Source organism: Parus major, chromosome 1A (genome assembly GCF_001522545.3).
Source record: "Parus major isolate Abel chromosome 1A, Parus_major1.1, whole genome shotgun sequence".
Lineage (NCBI taxonomy): Eukaryota > Metazoa > Chordata > Aves > Passeriformes > Paridae > Parus > Parus major.
Genome location: NC_031773.1, coordinates 70,376,475 through 70,395,647, shown reverse-complemented (window position 1 = coordinate 70,395,647; position 19,173 = coordinate 70,376,475). Strand labels below are relative to the sequence as shown.

At 42.1% G+C, this 19,173-nt stretch overlaps 1 protein-coding gene across 1 annotated transcript; it reads left to right on the top strand.

Moving 5' to 3' along the window:
- Positions 1 to 2,369: 2,369 nt before the first annotated feature.
- Positions 2,370 to 16,621, top strand: KLHL42 (kelch like family member 42). Its single transcript, XM_015627030.1, has 3 exons — positions 2,370 to 3,262; positions 9,637 to 9,830; positions 13,471 to 16,621. Exons 1-3 carry the CDS (start codon positions 2,370 to 2,372, stop codon positions 13,920 to 13,922), a joined length of 1,539 nt encoding a protein of 512 aa, XP_015482516.1. The 3' UTR covers positions 13,923 to 16,621.
- The last annotated feature ends 2,552 nt before the right edge of the window (positions 16,622 to 19,173 follow it).

Sequence of the window (19,173 nt, the reverse complement as noted above, 5' to 3'; positions counted from 1 at the left end):
GTTGTCGAAAGTTTGCTGGCAGGGATAAAACACTCATACATGCCAGAAGTGATCCAGTTCATTAACAAACCTCATGGACTGTGAGGAAGAAGGACTGGAAATCCCAAGCAGAGTGGCAGGCATAGGCTCATCTGGCAACATATGGCCAGAGAAGAAATATTCCATCCACCAGGATGTGGTGTCAACACTTTGAGGCTGAACTTACCATAACATGGAAAAAAGCATTCACCAATTAGGAGCTAACTTATGAATCCATGAAACGTAAGAGGCTTCAAAGCAGATGTCTAAAAACAGCAATCCTGCTTTATTCCAACAGGACAGCTTTCTGACCATGCCAAAACAAGATCTCTGTTTTCCTTGGGAATAATAATGATTACAGTTGCTTGAAATGTCTGTGGGAATTAAAGGACAAGAAGGAATTAAGGGTTGGACTCCTACTGAGGTGGTGAGACACTTGCGTGTGATAATCTTTTGAAGGCTAAACCTGAAGCAGAGAAAAAAAGAGCCAAGTGCTCATACTTCAACTAGGTGTAAGAAACTCAAAAAGCAAAATGTTGTGGTGCTTCATTAAGAATAGAAGACAGGTAAGTGGAATTTGAATGTTAATTAAATAATGAGGAAGATTGAAAGAGGAACACAAACCAAACAAACAGTGTATTGCATTAGCAGGAAAGAAAAGGAGAGGTGGTAGTGACCCAGCTACTGAAAGCTGCTGAAGAGACCTCTTTGGGTCTGGTTGAGATCCTATAGGAAAGGATTTCAGAATATGAAATGGGCCCCTCAAAAGCAAGATGATGAAGATACTTTGAAGTGAAGTGGAAAACAAACGTGCACAGAAGTCTACCTCACTTCAAAAATGTTTTTATAAAAATCAGCAGAAAAGAACACCTGTAACTGAGATTGATTTATGTCATCTCTATGAGCTAGAGTTAAGAAGCTGAAGATCAACAAAACAGTGGTAAAGGATCATGATTATTTCATAGAGGAAATGCTAAAAAGTAAACCACCCTGTCTTCCTTAAAGAGAGGGGAAAAAAGCCCACAAAACAGACTAATACCATTGAAATATTTTAATAGCAGGGGGAAAAGATCCCTTCTGAGCAGTGAAAATAGGGAGTTGTCTGAAAATTAGGCAAGCTGCACAAACTGGACAGGAGTCACACCACTGCTAAAGGGAAAGATTTTCTATGGTCTGCAATATCAGAAGGAAATATCTTTATAAAGATAAAAAACATATTTTGAACATCTTTATAGTAAGTATCAGCATATAAGAAGACAGACATGGCAGACTTCTCATCTGTTTCGACAGGTGGTAGGGTTATTTAAGATAAAGGACTGTCATTGTGTTTGAAGAATATAACAATGCAAACAGCAAATCTGTCAATTTACCCTTGCCCAAGATGCACAGTTATTAATGTAATCTTTCGTTGTTCATGTCAAACAAACTCAGGACCCTAGTACGTCTATCACTCATGAGATGTCCTGTTCCAGGAACTTAGTTTAAATAAAAAAGATGGAGCAGCAGAACAGGTTATGCAGTATCTTCACAGGGCAGACCAGGAGCTGGGACACGCAGGGAACCGGGAAGGCCAGAGCAGAGTCATGTTTCGCACTTGCCATTCCCGAGTCCCACTGCTGCTCTGGCCGTGCAGGACGAGCGCCGGGGGATTCAGGTCGGGAAGGGATGCGGGAGTGCGGGAATGCGATGGCACCAGGGTGGCCGTGCCGCTCCTCCTCCGCTCTGCCTGTGCGCGGATCCCGGTACACACACGCTGTTTTTTCCCTGCGCGTGTGGCTCGGGAATGCTGACCCTAGCCAGGGATGCAGCAGTACATTTATGGCAAGGGGTTACAGCTGCGGCTGCAGCTGCGATCCCGGCCCAAATCAGGAGAGGGGAGCACCAGGGGGGATCGCTGCGCCTCTGGGCTGTCCCCTGGGGCCCAGTATTGGCCTTTCCACCGCGTCCCTGACACCCACCCTGGCTGGGCCCGGGGGATGCCCTGACAGCCCCCCCGCGGCGGGCAGCGCCGGAGCGCTCAACATTGCCTTTTTCGGGCTTTTTTTGCTCTTTCCTCCCTGTGTGCGGTTTTTTTTTTCCTTTGGGTGTTTTTTGTTTTGTTTTGTTTTTTTGGGTTTTTGTTTGTTTGTTTTTCTTTTTTCTTAATTTGTTTTGATTTGACTTTGTTGTTTTGTTTTGGGGTTTTTTTTCCGCTTTCCCTTGTCCCTCCTTGCAGGGCCGGAGCGGCAGCAGCGCTTCCCAGGATCCCGGGGCCGCTCCACCCATCCCGGCCCGGCCCGGCCCGACTGGCGGAGGAGGAGCCGGCGCGGCGGCTGCGACCGGGCTGAGGCGCGGCAGGCCCGCGGTGAGCCATGTCCCTGGCGGAGCGGCGGCGGGAGGAGGAAGGGGAGCGGGAAGGGGAAGCAGGGGATGGGGCCGGTGCCGGGGAGGAGGTGGTGCAGATCCGGCTGGGGGACAAATGCTACCCGGTGTGCAAGAGGAAGCTGATCGAGCAGAGCGACTATTTCCGAGCGCTCTACCGCTCGGGAATGAGGGAGGCAGGGCAGGGCCAGGAGGAGCAGCTGCTGCGTGGGGGGCTTAGCGCCCTGGGGCTGGAGCTGGTGCTGGACTTCATCAATACGTCCTGCCTGGCCCGGCTGGAGCAGGAGGTGGGCGGTGAGAAGGAGCCGCCGCTGCTGGAGGAGCTGGTGGAGGCCGCTTCCTACCTGCAGGTCACGCCCCTACTGCGGCTGCTGCTGTCGCAGGTACGCCTCGGCAACTGCTTCGAGCTGCACCGCCTGGCGCAGGTGTACGGCCTGCAGGACCTGCACGACGCCTGCTTGGACTTCATGGCCGCCCACTACCACCAGGTGCTGCGCAGGCCCGACGCCCTCCCGCACCTTCTGCTGCCCTCGGCGCTGCAGCAGCAGCTGCGGGAGCGGCGCATGAGGGGCACGGCCACCCTCGTGCTGCTCGGGGACTTCATGGGCGCCTGTCCGCAGGGGCTGCCCGCCGGCTCCCACCCCGCGGGGGACGCGCCCTGGGCCATGCTCAGGTACGACGAGGAGGCGCAGCGGTGGCTGCCGCTGGCCAATAACCTGCCCGCCGATCTGGTGAGCGTCCGCGGCTACGGCTCGGCCACGCTGGACAATTACCTGTTCATCGTCGGCGGCTACCGCATCACCAGTCAGGAGATCTCGGCCGCGCACTGCTACAACCCGTGCCTTAACGAGTGGAGCCAGCTGGCCTCGATGAACCAGAAGAGGTAACCCCTGTTCACTGGGGTACGCGTGTGTCCCTGTCTGGTGTTGAGGTAGATCACATGGCACTGGCTTAGCCTTAGGGACGCGATACAGACCTGCCTGTGCTCTGAACGACCAGACAAACCCAATGAGGAAATTCCCTTCCCGCTTTCTTTGTGATGTATTGTAACTCTAGTTAAGTATGGTGACAAGTTTTCCTGCTCTTAGTGGGGATGTACAGGCTATACCAGAGCTGGAGATGCTCAAAACAATTTAGTTACAGCAGTTGTCCAGTGGTTTGTACTTCCATAAAAGTCTGAATGTTTTGTAGGCCTACACTTCAGTGAAATACCAGAAGAGAGTCAGGAAGATGGTGAGAAATTTCTCACTTGATTGGAATATTTGGATCTTTGAATCATTCGTAATTTTGATAATTTTTTTCTTTTTCACCTTTATCCTTTTGAACCATTTATTACACATTGATGTTTTAGTTTGCATTCAGAAACACTTGTGTAATTTATATTTGAAAGAGTAATAGAGATCTAGCCTTGAGGGAGGCCAAAGAAAAGAGGCCTTCTCTCTGGCCAAAGTTGTAGCTCCTCTACCTTAAACACACTTTGGAGTTATAAAAACAAAGGCTTTAATTTCACTGAAACAAACTGGCTTTGTTTCCAACATGAACTTCCTCTTCATTTACATTGTAGTAAAAGTATTTTAAATTTTATCTTTTCTCTGAAAAAGTAAGGAAGCCAAAATTTATTGTAGAGTGGAAATCCTTTTCTCTATCCAATGAATTGAAAGAGCATACACAGAGACCCAAGCTGTTGGCATAAATGCTTTGTATCTGGATAGTTAAATTGCAGTCTCTATTCCTAGCTCTATTTAGCTTTTGCCACCTATCCCCCCTCAAAACAGGAATTAGACCTAAAATTAAGTCTTTCCCATTTCACCTTTCCCTACCCCCCCCCCCCCCCCAATTCTTGTATTGTTAGAATTTTATTGAAATATTCACTCATCACAACTGATCAGAAACCATTTTTTTCAGTGTTGCTGACTGCTCGGAACAGTGGTGGGAAAAGTTTCATCTGTAAAATGAATGTTTGGCTTTTAAACACTACAAACACCTTTTCTTACAGACCTGTTTCTTAGAGGCTGAGCCTGTAGCAGAGTTTCCTGCGGTGCCTGGGGAACAGAGATGTTTTAGCTGGCTTCATTCGACAGCAGGACCTGTGTAAATGGGGTTGGGAGCACTTGGCCTTCCTAGAAAAGGAGAATGAGGTCTGCCCACACAGTGTCTTCTATGGAAATTAACTTCATCACAGAAGTCCCACATTGATCGAGTCACGAGGTTCTGTTTGTGTGATGTCTATAGCAAGAAAGCTGTTACTATATGTGTTGACTCTGCAACATAGGTTTTAAAAAAAACCTTTTCAAGGCCCTTTTTGCACCTTTTTTTTTTAGAGTTTGTGTATTCAAACTCTAGATGACCATTTTTCCTCCACACTTGGCCTTTTTTTTGTTTTTGTTAGGATGTATAATCATTATACTTGATATAAACACATGGATATTTTCTCCTATAACTGTTTGCAGTGGCATTGCCACACCAACTTAATCTTCAAACACATCTCAGGTGACTCCTGTTCAAAGGTGTTCCTTTGAATAGAATTTCACATTGGCCATTTACTGGAGAAAGGCAGCAGGCAAATGGGTATATTTGGAATAATCTTTAGTCTTACATTCCATCCTAATTATTGCAGGCCAAAAGGTACCTAGAATGACACCGGCAAAGTAGCATTGAGGATGTTGCTCCCTGAGTAACCGGGGGAGCTTTTTTTCATGGAAACTTAGCTGACCCCTTCAGAAAAAGTTTCTGATTTTACCAGCTTATGAAGTCTCAGCTCTGCAGTTAATTATTAATTTTTCTATCTGACATAACATGTCAGCTCCCTGGTGACCTGCTTGGTGTTTAGTGGCAGGGAGAGATAGCCTGTGCCCTAGGAGCCAAGAGCAGGGCCATTTTTAACATGATGGGTTTGCATGCTACATGTCCAGTGCTGATGCCTGTCTTCCACACATCTGTGCTGCAGTTAGAGGTGCAGTTTGCTTGAAATTATATTTTCAGTTTGCTATGCTATAGTAAAATAAGCAGGGTGGTTGCCCAGCTTTCTGGTTAGGAATTACAGCCATGTGACTGTCTGGCACACGAATTTATGTCAGCTGATACAATTACATCCCGTGGATGAAATTTGACATACCTTCAGGAGTGAGGGCTTTGGTTTCCATTGAAGTTGGTTTGACTTCAGACAGCAGAGGATCTGGATTTGTTCTGCATGAATGACTGCGTATGTTGGCCTCGAGGGAAGGCTGAGGAGTTATGGACGTAATTTTGCTGCTTTGCTGTTCATGTAAGAGTTTTCTGCCCTAAAAAAGCTTTTAAGTTCTGAGGTATTTTTATCATGAATTATTTCCATTGTCATAATGGAGAATCCCAGGATGCTGGGATTCTCTCCATATGCTTAGATGAAACACTCCTAACTTACTTCTAAGTAGAAGATGAAACCCACCTGAATGTTTAGCAGCCATTCTGGTTTGGGTCTGCACTGTTGGCTTTCTTTTTAGGTGTACGGGTCTTATTACTTCAGTTTCAAACTTTTCCACAATAGGCAGCTCCTGTTTAATGTTCATGTGATGCCCCCAGGAGCTTCAGAGTGTGTTATTCCAAATTTGTGCATGCCCAAGGGAGCTAAAATAATGTGCTCAGGCTCACAAAGGAAGCCTATGACTGAATATGGAATTTCTCATCGTCTGAGTGCTAAATCCAATGCTGATCACAAATAGTCCATAACAGATCATTTTCAGGTCACTTTCTAGACCTTTTCATTCTAGAGGTGTTTCTGTACTTGGAATTCCCAAGAGACAGAATGACTTCAACTTTTTAAAAGAAGTTCCATGTAAGTGTTGCCCAAGATCCCTTTGGGGTCAAGAAGGTAACAAAGTAGATAGGGAACTGTTGCAGTAATGTCCTTGAATAACTTTCCTAACCTTTTTAAGTGAACACTGTCTGTTGAAATTTACTTTTTTAAAATAATATACTCATAGGATTTCTACTGCGAGTGCCAGATAGAGCTGTATATTCCACTTCTATTTTCCTTCAGAACCTTCCTACTCATGGCAGGTATATATTCCAGGCCTGGAAGACCTGTGTAAGCCCCAGGCTGGAATTATGCACATGTACATGAAATATGATTTTTATGAGCAATCTGTGTCTGAACTGTTGTCACTCTGAAGATTCTTATAGGAATATAGAAGATGATGCTTCTGGGGAATACTACTTGTTCAGGAGACCTTCTCCTTCTTAATTTTGAACTTTTTTTTTTTTTTTTTTTTTTTTTTAATTTCACTCAAAATTCTCCTGTGCTGGAAGAAAATAATAGACTTCAAATTTTTTTTCAAGTTAGAACTGGTCATACCTTACTTACCACAAATGTATCACACACTTCTAAAGCTAAATGTTTAATGCAGTGTACTCTGCAAGCTCACACAAGAAATATAAAAAAGGGAAAAAAAGGAACTTACTGAAAATATGTAAAACACTTTGGAATTGCTCCATAACTGTGCTTTCATGATTCCTTGTATCTGTTGTAAGTGCTTTAACTCTAGAATAAAGAAGTCATCTGATTTTTGAGAAATTTTAAGGTTAAAATTTCTCAAAATTTAAGGTTCCTTCATTTTGCAGGAAGAAACAATGTTGGTTAATCCAAGGGTCATGTTCTGCAGTAGGACCAAGGCTACCTTGCAAATAAATACACATTTAACTTGGTCTTGAAATCCTCCAGCTGTGTAGATTCCAGCCTACACTGCAATCCTCCTACCAGGTATCTTGTTTCCATCTTTAGCCACCCCTCTGATCAAAAAGTCCTCCCTAGTATATAGGCTAACTCTTTTTTTGTTGTACACTAAGTGAGATTGTCAGTGAAGAAAAACCATGTGTGCTGGTCCTTTATAGCCACTGCCACTATGGCCTCCTGCAGATACACCTAGCACGATCCAGAGCGGGGTTTTGGGAAACTGTGGAATGTTGTCTTGCATGCAGAAAGCTTCTCTGACCTCCAGCTCCTTTACATTTGTGCATTATACTTTCCTTCTTTTGTGCATACAGCGCTTTGCACTTCGTTGAGTGAAGAATGGATTTTGAGTGATGGTAAAACCCCACAGCTGCCACTTGCTGCAGTGGTGTTCCTGGGGTCCAGTTCAGAGTGAATGGAGGCAGCACAAGGCAGCTTATACCTTGGCTTGTCCCAGCAAGAAGGGACCCACTAGGCCTGGTTTTTGGGGAATACGTCTTGATCCTTCAGGTTTAGACAAGTAGCAGGTACGAGTGGAGTTCTATCATGGTGGAATCTGATGGATTTGGCCCAGCTGTTTCCAGGCTGTAGTCCATGGAACTATTGGTTGTAGAGAGCTGGCTCCCTGCTCAGTGTTTGCTTTCCTTGTTTCCAGCTGCTTCAACACATTAAAAGAGTATAAAAATGTGCACTCTCCATAAAGACACCTGTTGTTACTGGCATGGAAAGGTGAATGGCAGAAGTTTTTCATAACATACTGAGCCATTGTCCAGACTTTCATATAAAGTGTGCTGATGGATATTTGCAGCTACTTTTGAGTAAAATGAACCTTATTGTTAATGAATTCCATAAATCTGAGATAGCTCCACTGAATGTCATCCATTTTAATGAGTGTTTGAAGTGGTTAAATGACTGACACAAAGGTTTGTAGCCTCCTTTTAGAATATTTAAAGCTGCAAGTTGTGCTGCTTGTGTTTCAATAGATAGTTTTCCCTTTGTTAATTCGTGGGATTTTTTTTTCTGTCCTAACTTTTACAACAGTTAAATTGCTTTGAAAATCAGAATGTTTTGCAATTAATTATCCTCATTTCATATCTGCTTTTGATTGCCCTGTTATTCTGGATTTTCTAAACTGGAAAGCATAATTGCTATTGAGGGAATATAAAAAGACTAACCTAATCGTAAATGTCGGGGGGGAAAAATGAATAAAAAACAATTAATTCCTTCAAAGGAGCATTTTAGTTTCCAAAGCTGTATCAGGCTGACAAGAACAAAGTGATTCCATCTGGAAACATATCCTTTTTCCAAATACATGTAATAAAAAGAAGTTGCATGGCAGTCTGCAGCTAGGCAGGGTTTGTTTTGTCCAGACAAAGCTCTGCAAAAGTACTTAGCAGTGAGTTTTGAATGATGGATTCCAGCAGGGTGGAACTCCCTTTGCTGCCCAGCAGGCCAGTGCAGGTCTGAAACATCATTTTGGTTTTACAGACATAACAGTTCCCTGTTTGGCTTTGCACTGAGCCAGTGAGCTCCAGGGACTGCCACACGTCCAGTTAATTGGGACACTCATGATAAAATCTCAACTGTCTCAGCAGAAGAGAAGGAACAACATTTCTAGGCAGTGATACTGTTCCTGGGGAGAGGAAAAGCTCATCCGTTGTTAGACCAGCCTCCCTAGCTGGAAGGAAGAGCTGCACACCAGAGTTCTGTCTTCACCTCCTCCAGTTTCTTCTTCCAGATCTGCACTTTTAATACCCATTGACCATTTGTTTCTGTCTGCATTACCTTCAGGGTGTGAGATAGGAGAATTCTTATGCTTCAGGAATTAGGAAGTTGCCTTTTGCCATGTGCGAATTTTGAGAGCATAGTGGAACAGACTAAGAAATGAATGATCAGTTTGGAGGGCATTGCTCATGGGGTGCAATGTAATTTTTGTTCAGCTATGGGTAGAACATAATCTACAGATATATCTTGATTCAGAGGATGTATTTAGTAGTTTAATGATGAATAGGGTACAGAAGATTCTCTCTTCTTTTTTTTGCAGAACAGGATTCAATGTGTTCCACTTTAAATTGCTTTTTTATTAGGGTTATTAGAGCCTAAAACAAGCATGCATTCATAGATATCCATCAAGTCTTGTTTGAAATTTCTGAAATTTTAACTGAAATTATATCTTTCACTGTGTGTCCATGTAATGCATTTTTCTCTACCAATGGCACATTTCTAAAAGCCAATTAAAAACGAGCCATCTACTGAGCACATTGGTTATATAAACATCTAGGGCTGAACTGGCACAGACTGAAAAATAAAATATTCCTTAGTCTCAGCAGCATCATCATTAACATTCAAACTGTCAGTAGATACTGTCCTGAGTAATTGCAGTGTAGTTACAGCATTTCAGCTTTGCACAGAAGAGTTCAGATGCTGCAGATACTTCAAGTGGTGGTGAAAGCTGTGAAAGGTGATGTGTCAGAGCCTGGATAGGAAGAGTTTTCCTCTCTATTTCTGTACATGGATGCACCTCATTTCAGTGCTGCAATCTGTTCTTTCAGATCCAACTTCAAGCTCCTGGCTGTCAGTGGAAAGCTCTATGCCATCGGTGGCCAATCCCTTTCCAATGTGGAGTGCTACAACCCGGAGAATGACTGGTGGAATTTTGTGGCATCCATGCCAAACCCTCTTGCAGAATTCTCAGCTTGTGAATGCAAGGGCAAGATCTATGTTATTGGAGGATACACTGCACGAGGTAACAAGTTTGCTGTTCCTTCTTGTTGGCTTCCTGATCATTTCCAAGACCCAGATCATTTTCTCCTGTTTTTCAGGAAAGCTTTTGAACTCGTGCAGAAGGCTGCATAATGCTCATTAGAACACATAGAAATTAATTGCTGGTAGAAAATAATTAACAAAACAAAACAATATCTCTCTCAGGGAAGAATCAGGTATTTGTATTTTTTTCAGAGGCTGTGTGCACCTGGGGCTCTGTTACTTGCAGAGAGCAAACTGATTGGTATTTCAGCACCCAGTTTAGCCACTACCCCTTTTCTTAGATTTTGATCACACAGTACGGGAATACTTTGTTTACTTTTAAAATACCCGTTTTAGACTGTCAGAAGGAAAAATTCATAGAAAAGATCTTCCTACCTTAGTATTTCTCATGTATTAATAGATGTCATGATCTTTTCACTATAAAGTTTCACAGGAAAATTCAAGCTATACCTTAATAGAACAATCAAAAACTGAAGCAAGAACCAGCACTTTTAGCTTATTTAATTTCTCTACTAAATTTTCTGAGGACACTGTACAGAGGTAAGAATTTGGAGTTTCATTCTCTTCTGACAATTGCTTTTCTTTATCCAGTGGGCAAACAAGTTCAGTTAAAAAGAGATCCTAATTGTTCATTCCTTTTGTACATTAGTGCCATTTTTAGAGACGAAGGCATTTTCTCAGAGCTTTAGAAGTCAATTTTTTAACCTTCTGAAATGTTCAGTATTTACCAGGATTTTGGAATTTGGCCTGTGCCCACTTCAGTTGACCACAGCAGTTTTAAGGGCTTTCTTTCCAAACAGAGAATGAAATTAGAAGACAGATTAGCTTTTGCAGACAGTACTGCAAGCAGAGCTAAACTGATGTTAGAACAAGCTTCTAGTGTCTAAGCAGATTTGAGCTCTGAATCATTTTAAATTTTATAAAAGACATACTGCCACCCCTTAAAGTCCTTCCGGTGATGAAATACATTTTTTCCAGACCATTCTGACCAAGAGTCTGGTGGCTTCTGTGGGGAAAATGCATCTGTATGGAGAGCTGTGCTATGCTGTGTGTGCTGCAGTACCAGTCTTCTGTCACCCTCACTGCAGGATCTGCTGGGGCCATTGTGCTCCATCCTGTCCAGCACTGGGACTCTGAGATGTCTGGCATGAAACACTTATCGTGTATAGAAGTGAGATCCAAAGGGAAACATCCTGTGAGACAAGATAATGAAGAGAAGGGGTTGAAACAGATTAATGGGAAGTCTTATCTCTAGAGACCAGGGTTAGGGGTTTGGCATTTTTATCTAGAGAGAGGGAGAAAGAAGGGTGAAAAGAAGGTGAAAAACCTCTGATTTGGTTAAGAGTGCTACACAATTACAGGAAAACCAACTTTTCTCCTTCACCATCTGAACTCTGCAAGTTCCTTTTCTGATGCTTGTGCTGTGCTTTCATTAGGATGCCTGCTCCTGGTGTCTTGTAGAGGAAGATCAGCACATTGCTGATTCAGATCGCATTCCTGTAAAACTCCTCATCCAGGCATGTGCAGTCAAGATTGCTGCCCTCTGTCAGGCTCCTGACTCGGTACTTGCTGCCTGTGGGTTCAGCTGAAGGAGAGTTTTGCATTACCTCTTGCTTCCTCCACACTTCAGGGGTTCGCTGCTGCCCTCCAAACCTCTGTCATTTCCCAGGTCTTTTCCTAAATGCCTTTTTCAATGGAAATAGGACAGTAAAAAAACAGGAAGTGTTGAGCAGGATAACTAGCACATTTAGGCTTCTGTTTCTTCTGCTTGTTATAAATAATTTCCTGAAGAACGGTCAGAATCAGTTTTTCTGTGACATCTTGACTTAGGACAATTAGCAGACTTAGAACCAGAATTGCCACAATTACACTGGTGATTTTCCTTCTGAATTATGCCACGTCAGAAAGTATTAAGACGTAAGGATCTGAGAAATAATAAGGTTTATTTGCTGGTTTCCTACATTTACTACATAAAACACATGCAGTAATTAATGTTTTTTGTGTTATGTTATTTTTAGTAATTTTTGGTATTTTTGTATATATACCTCAGTTTTGGTAGATTTTGTGGGCTACTTTTTAAAATTTGTGTAGAGCTTTCTCCTGAGACTGCACTTTGCAAAAGATGGTAGGATCTGGAATTTCCCACTGTAAGTTTTAATGACACTTCTTGAATAAAGTCCTTCTCTTGAGTTTGCAACTCTCACTTGTGAACATAGATCCTAATAGAAATTCTGTGTCAGGCACTGTCGTGTTCATATTTTGTATTGTGAGTTTTGTTTTGGGATTTTTTGTTGTTGTTTCAGTGAATATAAAAGACCCAGGCTGTGGACTGAGCATGTGAGGTCCATGTTGCAATGGGCTTCTATTTCATACACCTACTCTCAAATAGCGCATTTTCCAGGGGAAGTTTACTGCTATAGATAGTCATAGAAACTTAATTGGGACTTCTCCTCCCCTTAATGAGTTGGAAAATGGTGGGTTGTTTGTAGACAAAGGTCATCCATATGTAGAGCTGTAGTTTCACAGAGCACTGCCATGAGAATAATCAGAGTGCAAATGCTGGATGGAGCAGCACCTCCCTGATTATGTCACTAATGATGCACTTCATTCACAAGAATCCAGTTATATTTCTGACTATTTATACACATGCCCTTACAGAAGTTGTCAGTATGTCCCTGTCTGCTCTTTCCCCTGGGAGCTTATCTGGAAGTCGTGCAGGACAGATGGGTAACATGGAGCAGATTTAATAAAAGACCTGTCTGGAGTCTGCAAACCTGTTCCTGCTTGTCATTTGAGGTTGGATTTGAGCTCCGGTCTCCCGAGACTGGACTGAATTTACTGAGTCATGTGCATTCTGTGATAATTTAATGAAGACTTGGGCACAGTCAGGGTCTTCAGCCAGGACTTCAGGGTGGCATTGTAACAATTTTGTGGAATAACACTGTTGCACAGAAATGTGCCCACTCATTTGTGAATTATGGAGATGATTTCAGCTTCTTTCTGATGGCAGAGCACAGAGTTCCTCGTTCTTAGATGATTTTGACAATATGGGTTTCTCTCTTTATAAGGTGCCCTTAAGTCATCCAGGCCACTTGTTAAAACGTAACCAGCTTTACAAATTTTATTCCATAAAACTTTGACATATGGAATAAAAAGCAAAGTATGAAAGTTAAGCTTGGATGATAAATCATCACTCGACCGCCATTAATGAAGTGTACTGTCTTCAGGATAGTGTGATTTATCTGTGACCACTTCTGGAGAGGGGACTATTGCTCCATTTCCCTCTTTGTAAAAAAATTCTTTTGTATCAATCAGAGACAGAATTAAAAGCATAAGCTAAAAAGTAGGGATAAAATCTGCTGGCCTAGACAATTTACATCATGTAATGTGCCAGAAGTATCATATTTTTTTTCCCTTGTGCCAAGGAACAGAACAAAGTTTCTTGTCAACGGCAAAGAGCTGCAGCTGTTGGTGATCGCAATTTCTCCCCTGGTTTACCCTGCAAGTGTGTGAGCAATCTGCAGTAAAGGCTGGGATGCTTTGTAGGAAAGAAAAATGCTCCCCCCATGAGTGCCTTCTGACAGAATTATTTATTTGTGAATGTCTCCTCTCTGTTTCAGGCAGGAACATGAGCATCCTGCAGTATTGTCCCACTTCTGATTCCTGGACAAACTTGGAGCTGTGTGACGTGCACATCCGCAAGCAGCAGATGCTGTCTGTGGAGGAGACCATCTACCTGGTGGGAGGCTGCATCCTCGACCTTGGACCAAACCAGAGATCCGGCCCCAGCGAGGACCTGCTAACGGTGCAGTCCTACAACACTACCACCAAAGAGTGGCTCTACCTCAATGAGAACTCATCCAAATCTGGCCTTAACTTGACTTGCACTCTCCACAATGATGGAGTCTATATCTTGAGTAGGAATATTACTCTGTCTTCCAGCTTGGAGCAGCGTCTATTCCTGAAGTATAACATCTTCACAGACAGTTGGGAGTCACTGGGGCGTTTCCCAGCCTTTGGACAAAACATTCTGATCTGTTCTATGTATTTGCCTGATGGGCGAGAAGTGTAACAGCATGAGGGTTTTCTTTTCAGTTCATTAATTGTTCTTTGATGAGATATTTCTCCCTCTGAATAATTCCATTTTCAGAATGTAATGTTGTTGCATAATGCAGGCATAAAATACTGATTCTATTCTCTAAAAAGGTTTCAGAATTCAATATGAAGAGAAATGCTTCCAGAAACAGTTTTAAGATGTCAATTTAAAAATTCTACTGGTTTGGATTAAAATTTCACCAGGTATTGTTTACAATTTAAACATAAAATAATTGTGTTGGCAACTGATACAGAAGTTCCAAAAGCAAAACTGATCAGTCTGGTTTTATTTTTCATCTTAATAGACAGTGTAGAACAAAACATATACATTTTTAAAGTGGAAACAGTTCAATAAAGTAAAAAATTAGTATAATCAAAATCACAACAGGATTTATTTATTTTAAAATACAGGCAAGCAATGTTCTGTCAAATGCACAGTTTCAAATTGCTTATGCTGTCCCATTTTTATCTCTTCCATGGCAGCAAGTGAGATTCTCAAAGGTGCCAGCAATTGGGGTCCCATCAAGAAGAACTTCCTCTGGATTATTTATAGTGCAGTGCTTTGCCAGGGACTGGTAGGAATTGCCTACAGTTGCTAATTGGAAAGTAGATGCTCCTTTAATTGAAGTTGGCAGCATTTCAAGCTACTATTAAGATAGAGGTAAAAAGGCTCTTTATTCAAAGGGTGGAGTTTCCTAATTGTCATAAAGGTTTAAGTTTTAGTTACCTTGTTGTGTTCTGTAGTACCTAGAACTGAGTTTTAAAGATCAAATTGTAGTTTTGAGCTGCCTGTCGTGAAAATGTCCATGAGCATGAGCAGATATGATCCTGCTCCATGCGCATTCTGATTAGTAACACTCCTGTGGGAGACACACCTGGAAGGCTTGGCTTTTGTAGATGACTCCCTGAACACCTTCCCCAGAGCAGGGACATGTGAGTGTTGGCTCTTCCTTGTATCATCAGGAGAGGTTGCCTCAGGTTTGCCAGCCACGGTTGTTCATCTCTGTGAAGGGCACTGTAAGGTGCTCACTGTGAACTTTCCTTTGTGGGGATTCTAGATATCGTTGTGGGGATACTGTGGGCGCTCCTTCCCATTCCTGCCTCTTGCCAGAGAGAACTGTGGCCATGATTGGCCCCTTTTCTCCTTGTAGCTGACAAATGCAAAAGCATCTTGAGGTGCCTGCCCAGGTCTAGAATGTGTGTCCTCACAACACAGAGAGGAAAAGCTCTGGGTTACCATGAGAAGAGCTAGGTTAGACCTGTGCTAAACACATTGTAGGTATGCTGGTTCTGCTCCAGCTGCTCACCCACATGATGAGATTTAAAGCACCTGAACACATTCCTAGTGTGTGGAGATACCTTTTTTATTTCTTCATCAGAATTCAGGAATCTGAATCTTTTGAAAACAGGGTCCTGTTGTACAGAGGAGGAGGCAGCAGTGGTTCCCTCAAGGTCCTTGTAACTCCTTGCTTTTCCACAGTTTTGAATAAAACCAGTTCTTACTAAAGGGTTACCAGTCTTAAAGTGCCTTGCCAATCACTGCTCACACATTAATCTTAGTGCTTCCAATCACCTGTTGTAACGCAAACAGAAAATCCCAGAAAACTTCTCCAGAATGAGGACATTTGTATTTGAACATTTTTAGGATTAAAGAAACCACAACACAAGGTATTTTGGATGTCTAAAATTTACCTTTTTGGGTGAAACTTTTGCAGCCTGGTGGAGAATGTCATGTGTCATCCCAAAGTGGTGCCTGCCACTCAGCTATGTTTGACTTCAATTAGCTAAGTCCATGTTGATGTGTTTTTATTTCCTTTGAAGACATTGTACAGCTGCTGTGTTTTGACAGCAGTATCAGACCACACAATTGCTCTTCTGCAATGGAGCAAGAAGGTGACTTTCATAAGATGCTTCCTTCAGAAGTGTTTCAGAATAAATATAAGCAGGGTGCCATTGTCTGGTGATAAATTATCTTAGTCACATTATGCTACTTGCTTTCCTAAATTTACTTTCAGTTCCAGATTCAGTACCCTACAGTCAACTGTGACCAGTACTGGTGGAGGGAATCGCATCCAAGTTCTCTTTCCTGGCAAATTGACGAAGAAACTGCTGGGTTTGCAGTGGGGTGTATCAAATCATGTCCTTTCAAGCCCATTCATTTCTTAGTGCAGTCATAATTCCAAAAACTGTGACATCACCTCCTTAGTGTGATTACTCTTTTTCAGAAGAGGCCTTTCCACACTGGGTTTATCTTGGTTTCAACTTCCAAGTGACCACCTTGAACACCTGCTCAAAAGCAAAAGACAAAGATGTGTCTGACTGTAAATACCATCAGACCCTCTCGTCAGTCCATGGTGCAAATGCCTACTACACTGACATTTAACAGTACTGCAGTCACAAATCAAAACTGGTGTTTAATTTAGTGGTAGCATTAATTAGTATACATTACTGCAGGCTGAAATAAAAATAAATGGGGATTTTTAAACAAAATCATTTACAGAAAAGTATGCAGTGTGTGTGACCCAGTACTTCAAGAAAGAAACCAAAAACTGTAATGACTGTCATTTTCTTTTTATCAGTTTTATATTTCATATTAATTTTTTATATTTTTGTGGCAAGGCGAAGTGTCTGAGAGCCACTAACAGAATAATTAAAACACTTTTTAGCCAATGGAAATGTTCAGTGATCCAGCGTGCTCTTCTTTCTCTGGTGGTGGGAGGAAAAGGCCCTTCATTTTAGAAGTAGCCAGAGTCCTTGCAGTCTGATCAGCTGAAAATTCCTCTCTTGTCCTCATGTTCTCCTAACTTACCATGCGGGCTTGGAGAGATCTCTCCAGCTCCTTTTCGGGGATGCATCTGCATCTCCAAAAATGACAAGTGAGTGGGAACATAAAGTTGGTGTGGCATGTAGTGTTTGAAAGAATTCCTGAGCATGTGAAGTACATTTGTCCTCAGTACTGTAACTGCTTCTTTGGCTATTCAGAAGTCTTCAGCAAGTGCTAATGACCTCAGCAACTGCTAATTACTTCAGCCTCTGCTAATTATATGTGTTTTGAACTAATGGCTATTTCCAGCCTGTTTCTTTCCTTCTTTTTTTTTTCTTTTGGTCACTGAACAGTCTTTAGTTCATCTAAGTTTTCTGGTCTTGGTGTTCAATAGTCTGTATCTAAATTCCAGACTACTGCTTTCTTGCCGTGTCTGGGCTATCCAGTGTTTTATATATCCACTATTTATCTTCTCTGCCTCATGGACTTATTCCCCTTGATACTGACCAGCAAAAGCTGACTATGGTAGAGGATGATCCTGAGTTGAAAGAAGAAACAGCCCCCAAAGTCCTGAGGGAGGAGTAAACAGAAAACTCTGGGAACTCGGTCTGTCCTCATAAAATGCAGAAGCATTTAAGAAGGTTGCTCACATCAAAGCTAAGAGGGAGCATAAAAGCTTCTTCCTTTCCGGGAATGGTTTGTGGTTTTCAATGTGAAATCAGAGTTGTGTGGGACTTAAGTTTAATCTCTCTGCCTGCTTTCCATGAGTTTCCCTTTCTGCCCTGCTGGCTGACTTCTCTTGATCTTAATATTTGTGTTTTACATTCTTGGAGGATTTTGCCTTTCTACAGCAGTGTCCAGCCTATTTTGCTGAAATCATATGGTAGCAGTTTGCTGGTCTTTTCTGTGTGTTGCTCTCCTCACATTCAGCTGTGTAACAAAGTAGTTTGTCATTCAGGTGTAACCTTTTCATCTAGTCAGTTTTGGGCTCTGGGAAAAGAAACCTACAAAGCTACAAATGTTCTGTTTCCTTTCATCTTCATTTCAGTGAGAAATGATACAGGCACTCAGTTTGTGGGAATTGGTTTGTGTCCATTATAGGACAGAGAACAGAGGGCACGGAGTGTAACAGCAGCATTCAGCACATAACATGCTCAAAGTTCACCACGTGCAGAAACTCCTCCCTGCCACCCCTGTGAGGTAAGATGCACTCTGTAAATGGTGTTAAACCAGACATCCTTGGAACAGCTATTGGTGAGACCAGTAAATTTATAGGTGTTCATCAAGAGCCCTCCTCAGAAGGCAGAAGCTGTCAATGTGTAGTTATATTGATTTTGCACTTAGAACAGTGACCAAAGGGTGGCTCTCCAGCCTCACAGTAAGGCTTAGGAACCACAGCTGATGCTCTCAGACAGAAAATTTAAACCCCTTTACTGCCATTCTCGGACTGTGATTTCCATCTAAGCAGCTTTGAGCCCAGTTTAGTGCAACTTCTGGGTTGTTTTTTTTTTTTTTTATTTCCTGAGAAGGAGAGTGGAATTTGGTAAAGGAGTCTGGATTTTGTGAACTGGTAAGGATCATGTATTCACAGATCTAAAAATTACTCTCCCAATTATACATGCTAGATGAATTTTTTTTTCTAAGAGCAGTGACATTACCAGTAAACACATGCTCTTATGTCCTGTGAATATCAGTATTTTTTAAAGTAAGATTTGGTTTCGTAATTGCAATTAGAAGAGTAAACCATGAATCATTGCAATTCCTGTACTTTTCTAGTGGAAGGCTGATTATACAGGGTCCATTTTTAGAGTACCAGTTATATGATGTGCTGCACATCTTCAACCTATATATGTTCCAGGAGGAAAGACATTCAGCACCTGAGCAAAGATGTTTCCTGTTTGTTGGTACTTAGACCGTTATTTAAGATTGAGCAGTGAACACAAACTCTCCAAATCATCCTTCCCTCACTCCATTTTTCAGTTGAAATTTATGATTATTTGCTCAGGTCATTTTCCACGCTCTGATATTTTCCAGGTGTATTAAAGGGTGTGTCTTGTTTATTAATACTTTTCAGCATCTTCCAAATTCCTTACTCTATTAACTTCTTGGTCTGCTTTTATTAGTCATGCTTTGAAAAATGATTTTGTAGAATTTCGAGTACTTTTTTGTACTTAGTGTTGACAATATCAGGGATTTCAACAGTGTAAGGGCAGGGAAATAATCTTCAAGGACACAACTTCAGCTTTGCAAGGTCTGAAATGCAAGAAGTGTCATTACTTCATTTCCTTTGAAACTTAATCTAATTTACAGTTAACTAATTTTATTGTGTTAATTTACTAATTTCAAGTTTTACAGCATTCACTGAAATTAAAACACTTGCAATTGAGCAGTCATTTGGGAGGTGGTTTACAAGGGCTTTGTGTTCATCTTTGGATAATATTATTTTTACAATTTACTTTTTTCT

What these genes read in the sequence shown, in the direction of transcription:
- KLHL42 (XM_015627030.1), top strand. Translation starts at nt 2,370, where the DNA reads ATGTCCCTGGCGGAGCGGCGGCGGGAGGAGGAAGGGGAGCGGGAAGGG. An exon ending in GCCTCGATGAACCAGAAGAG is followed by an intron (nt 3,263 to 9,636) that starts GTAACCCCTGTT and finishes CTGTTCTTTCAG; the next exon opens with ATCCAACTTCAAGCTCCTGG. An exon ending in TGGAGGATACACTGCACGAG is followed by an intron (nt 9,831 to 13,470) that starts GTAACAAGTTTG and finishes TCTCTGTTTCAG; the next exon opens with GCAGGAACATGAGCATCCTG.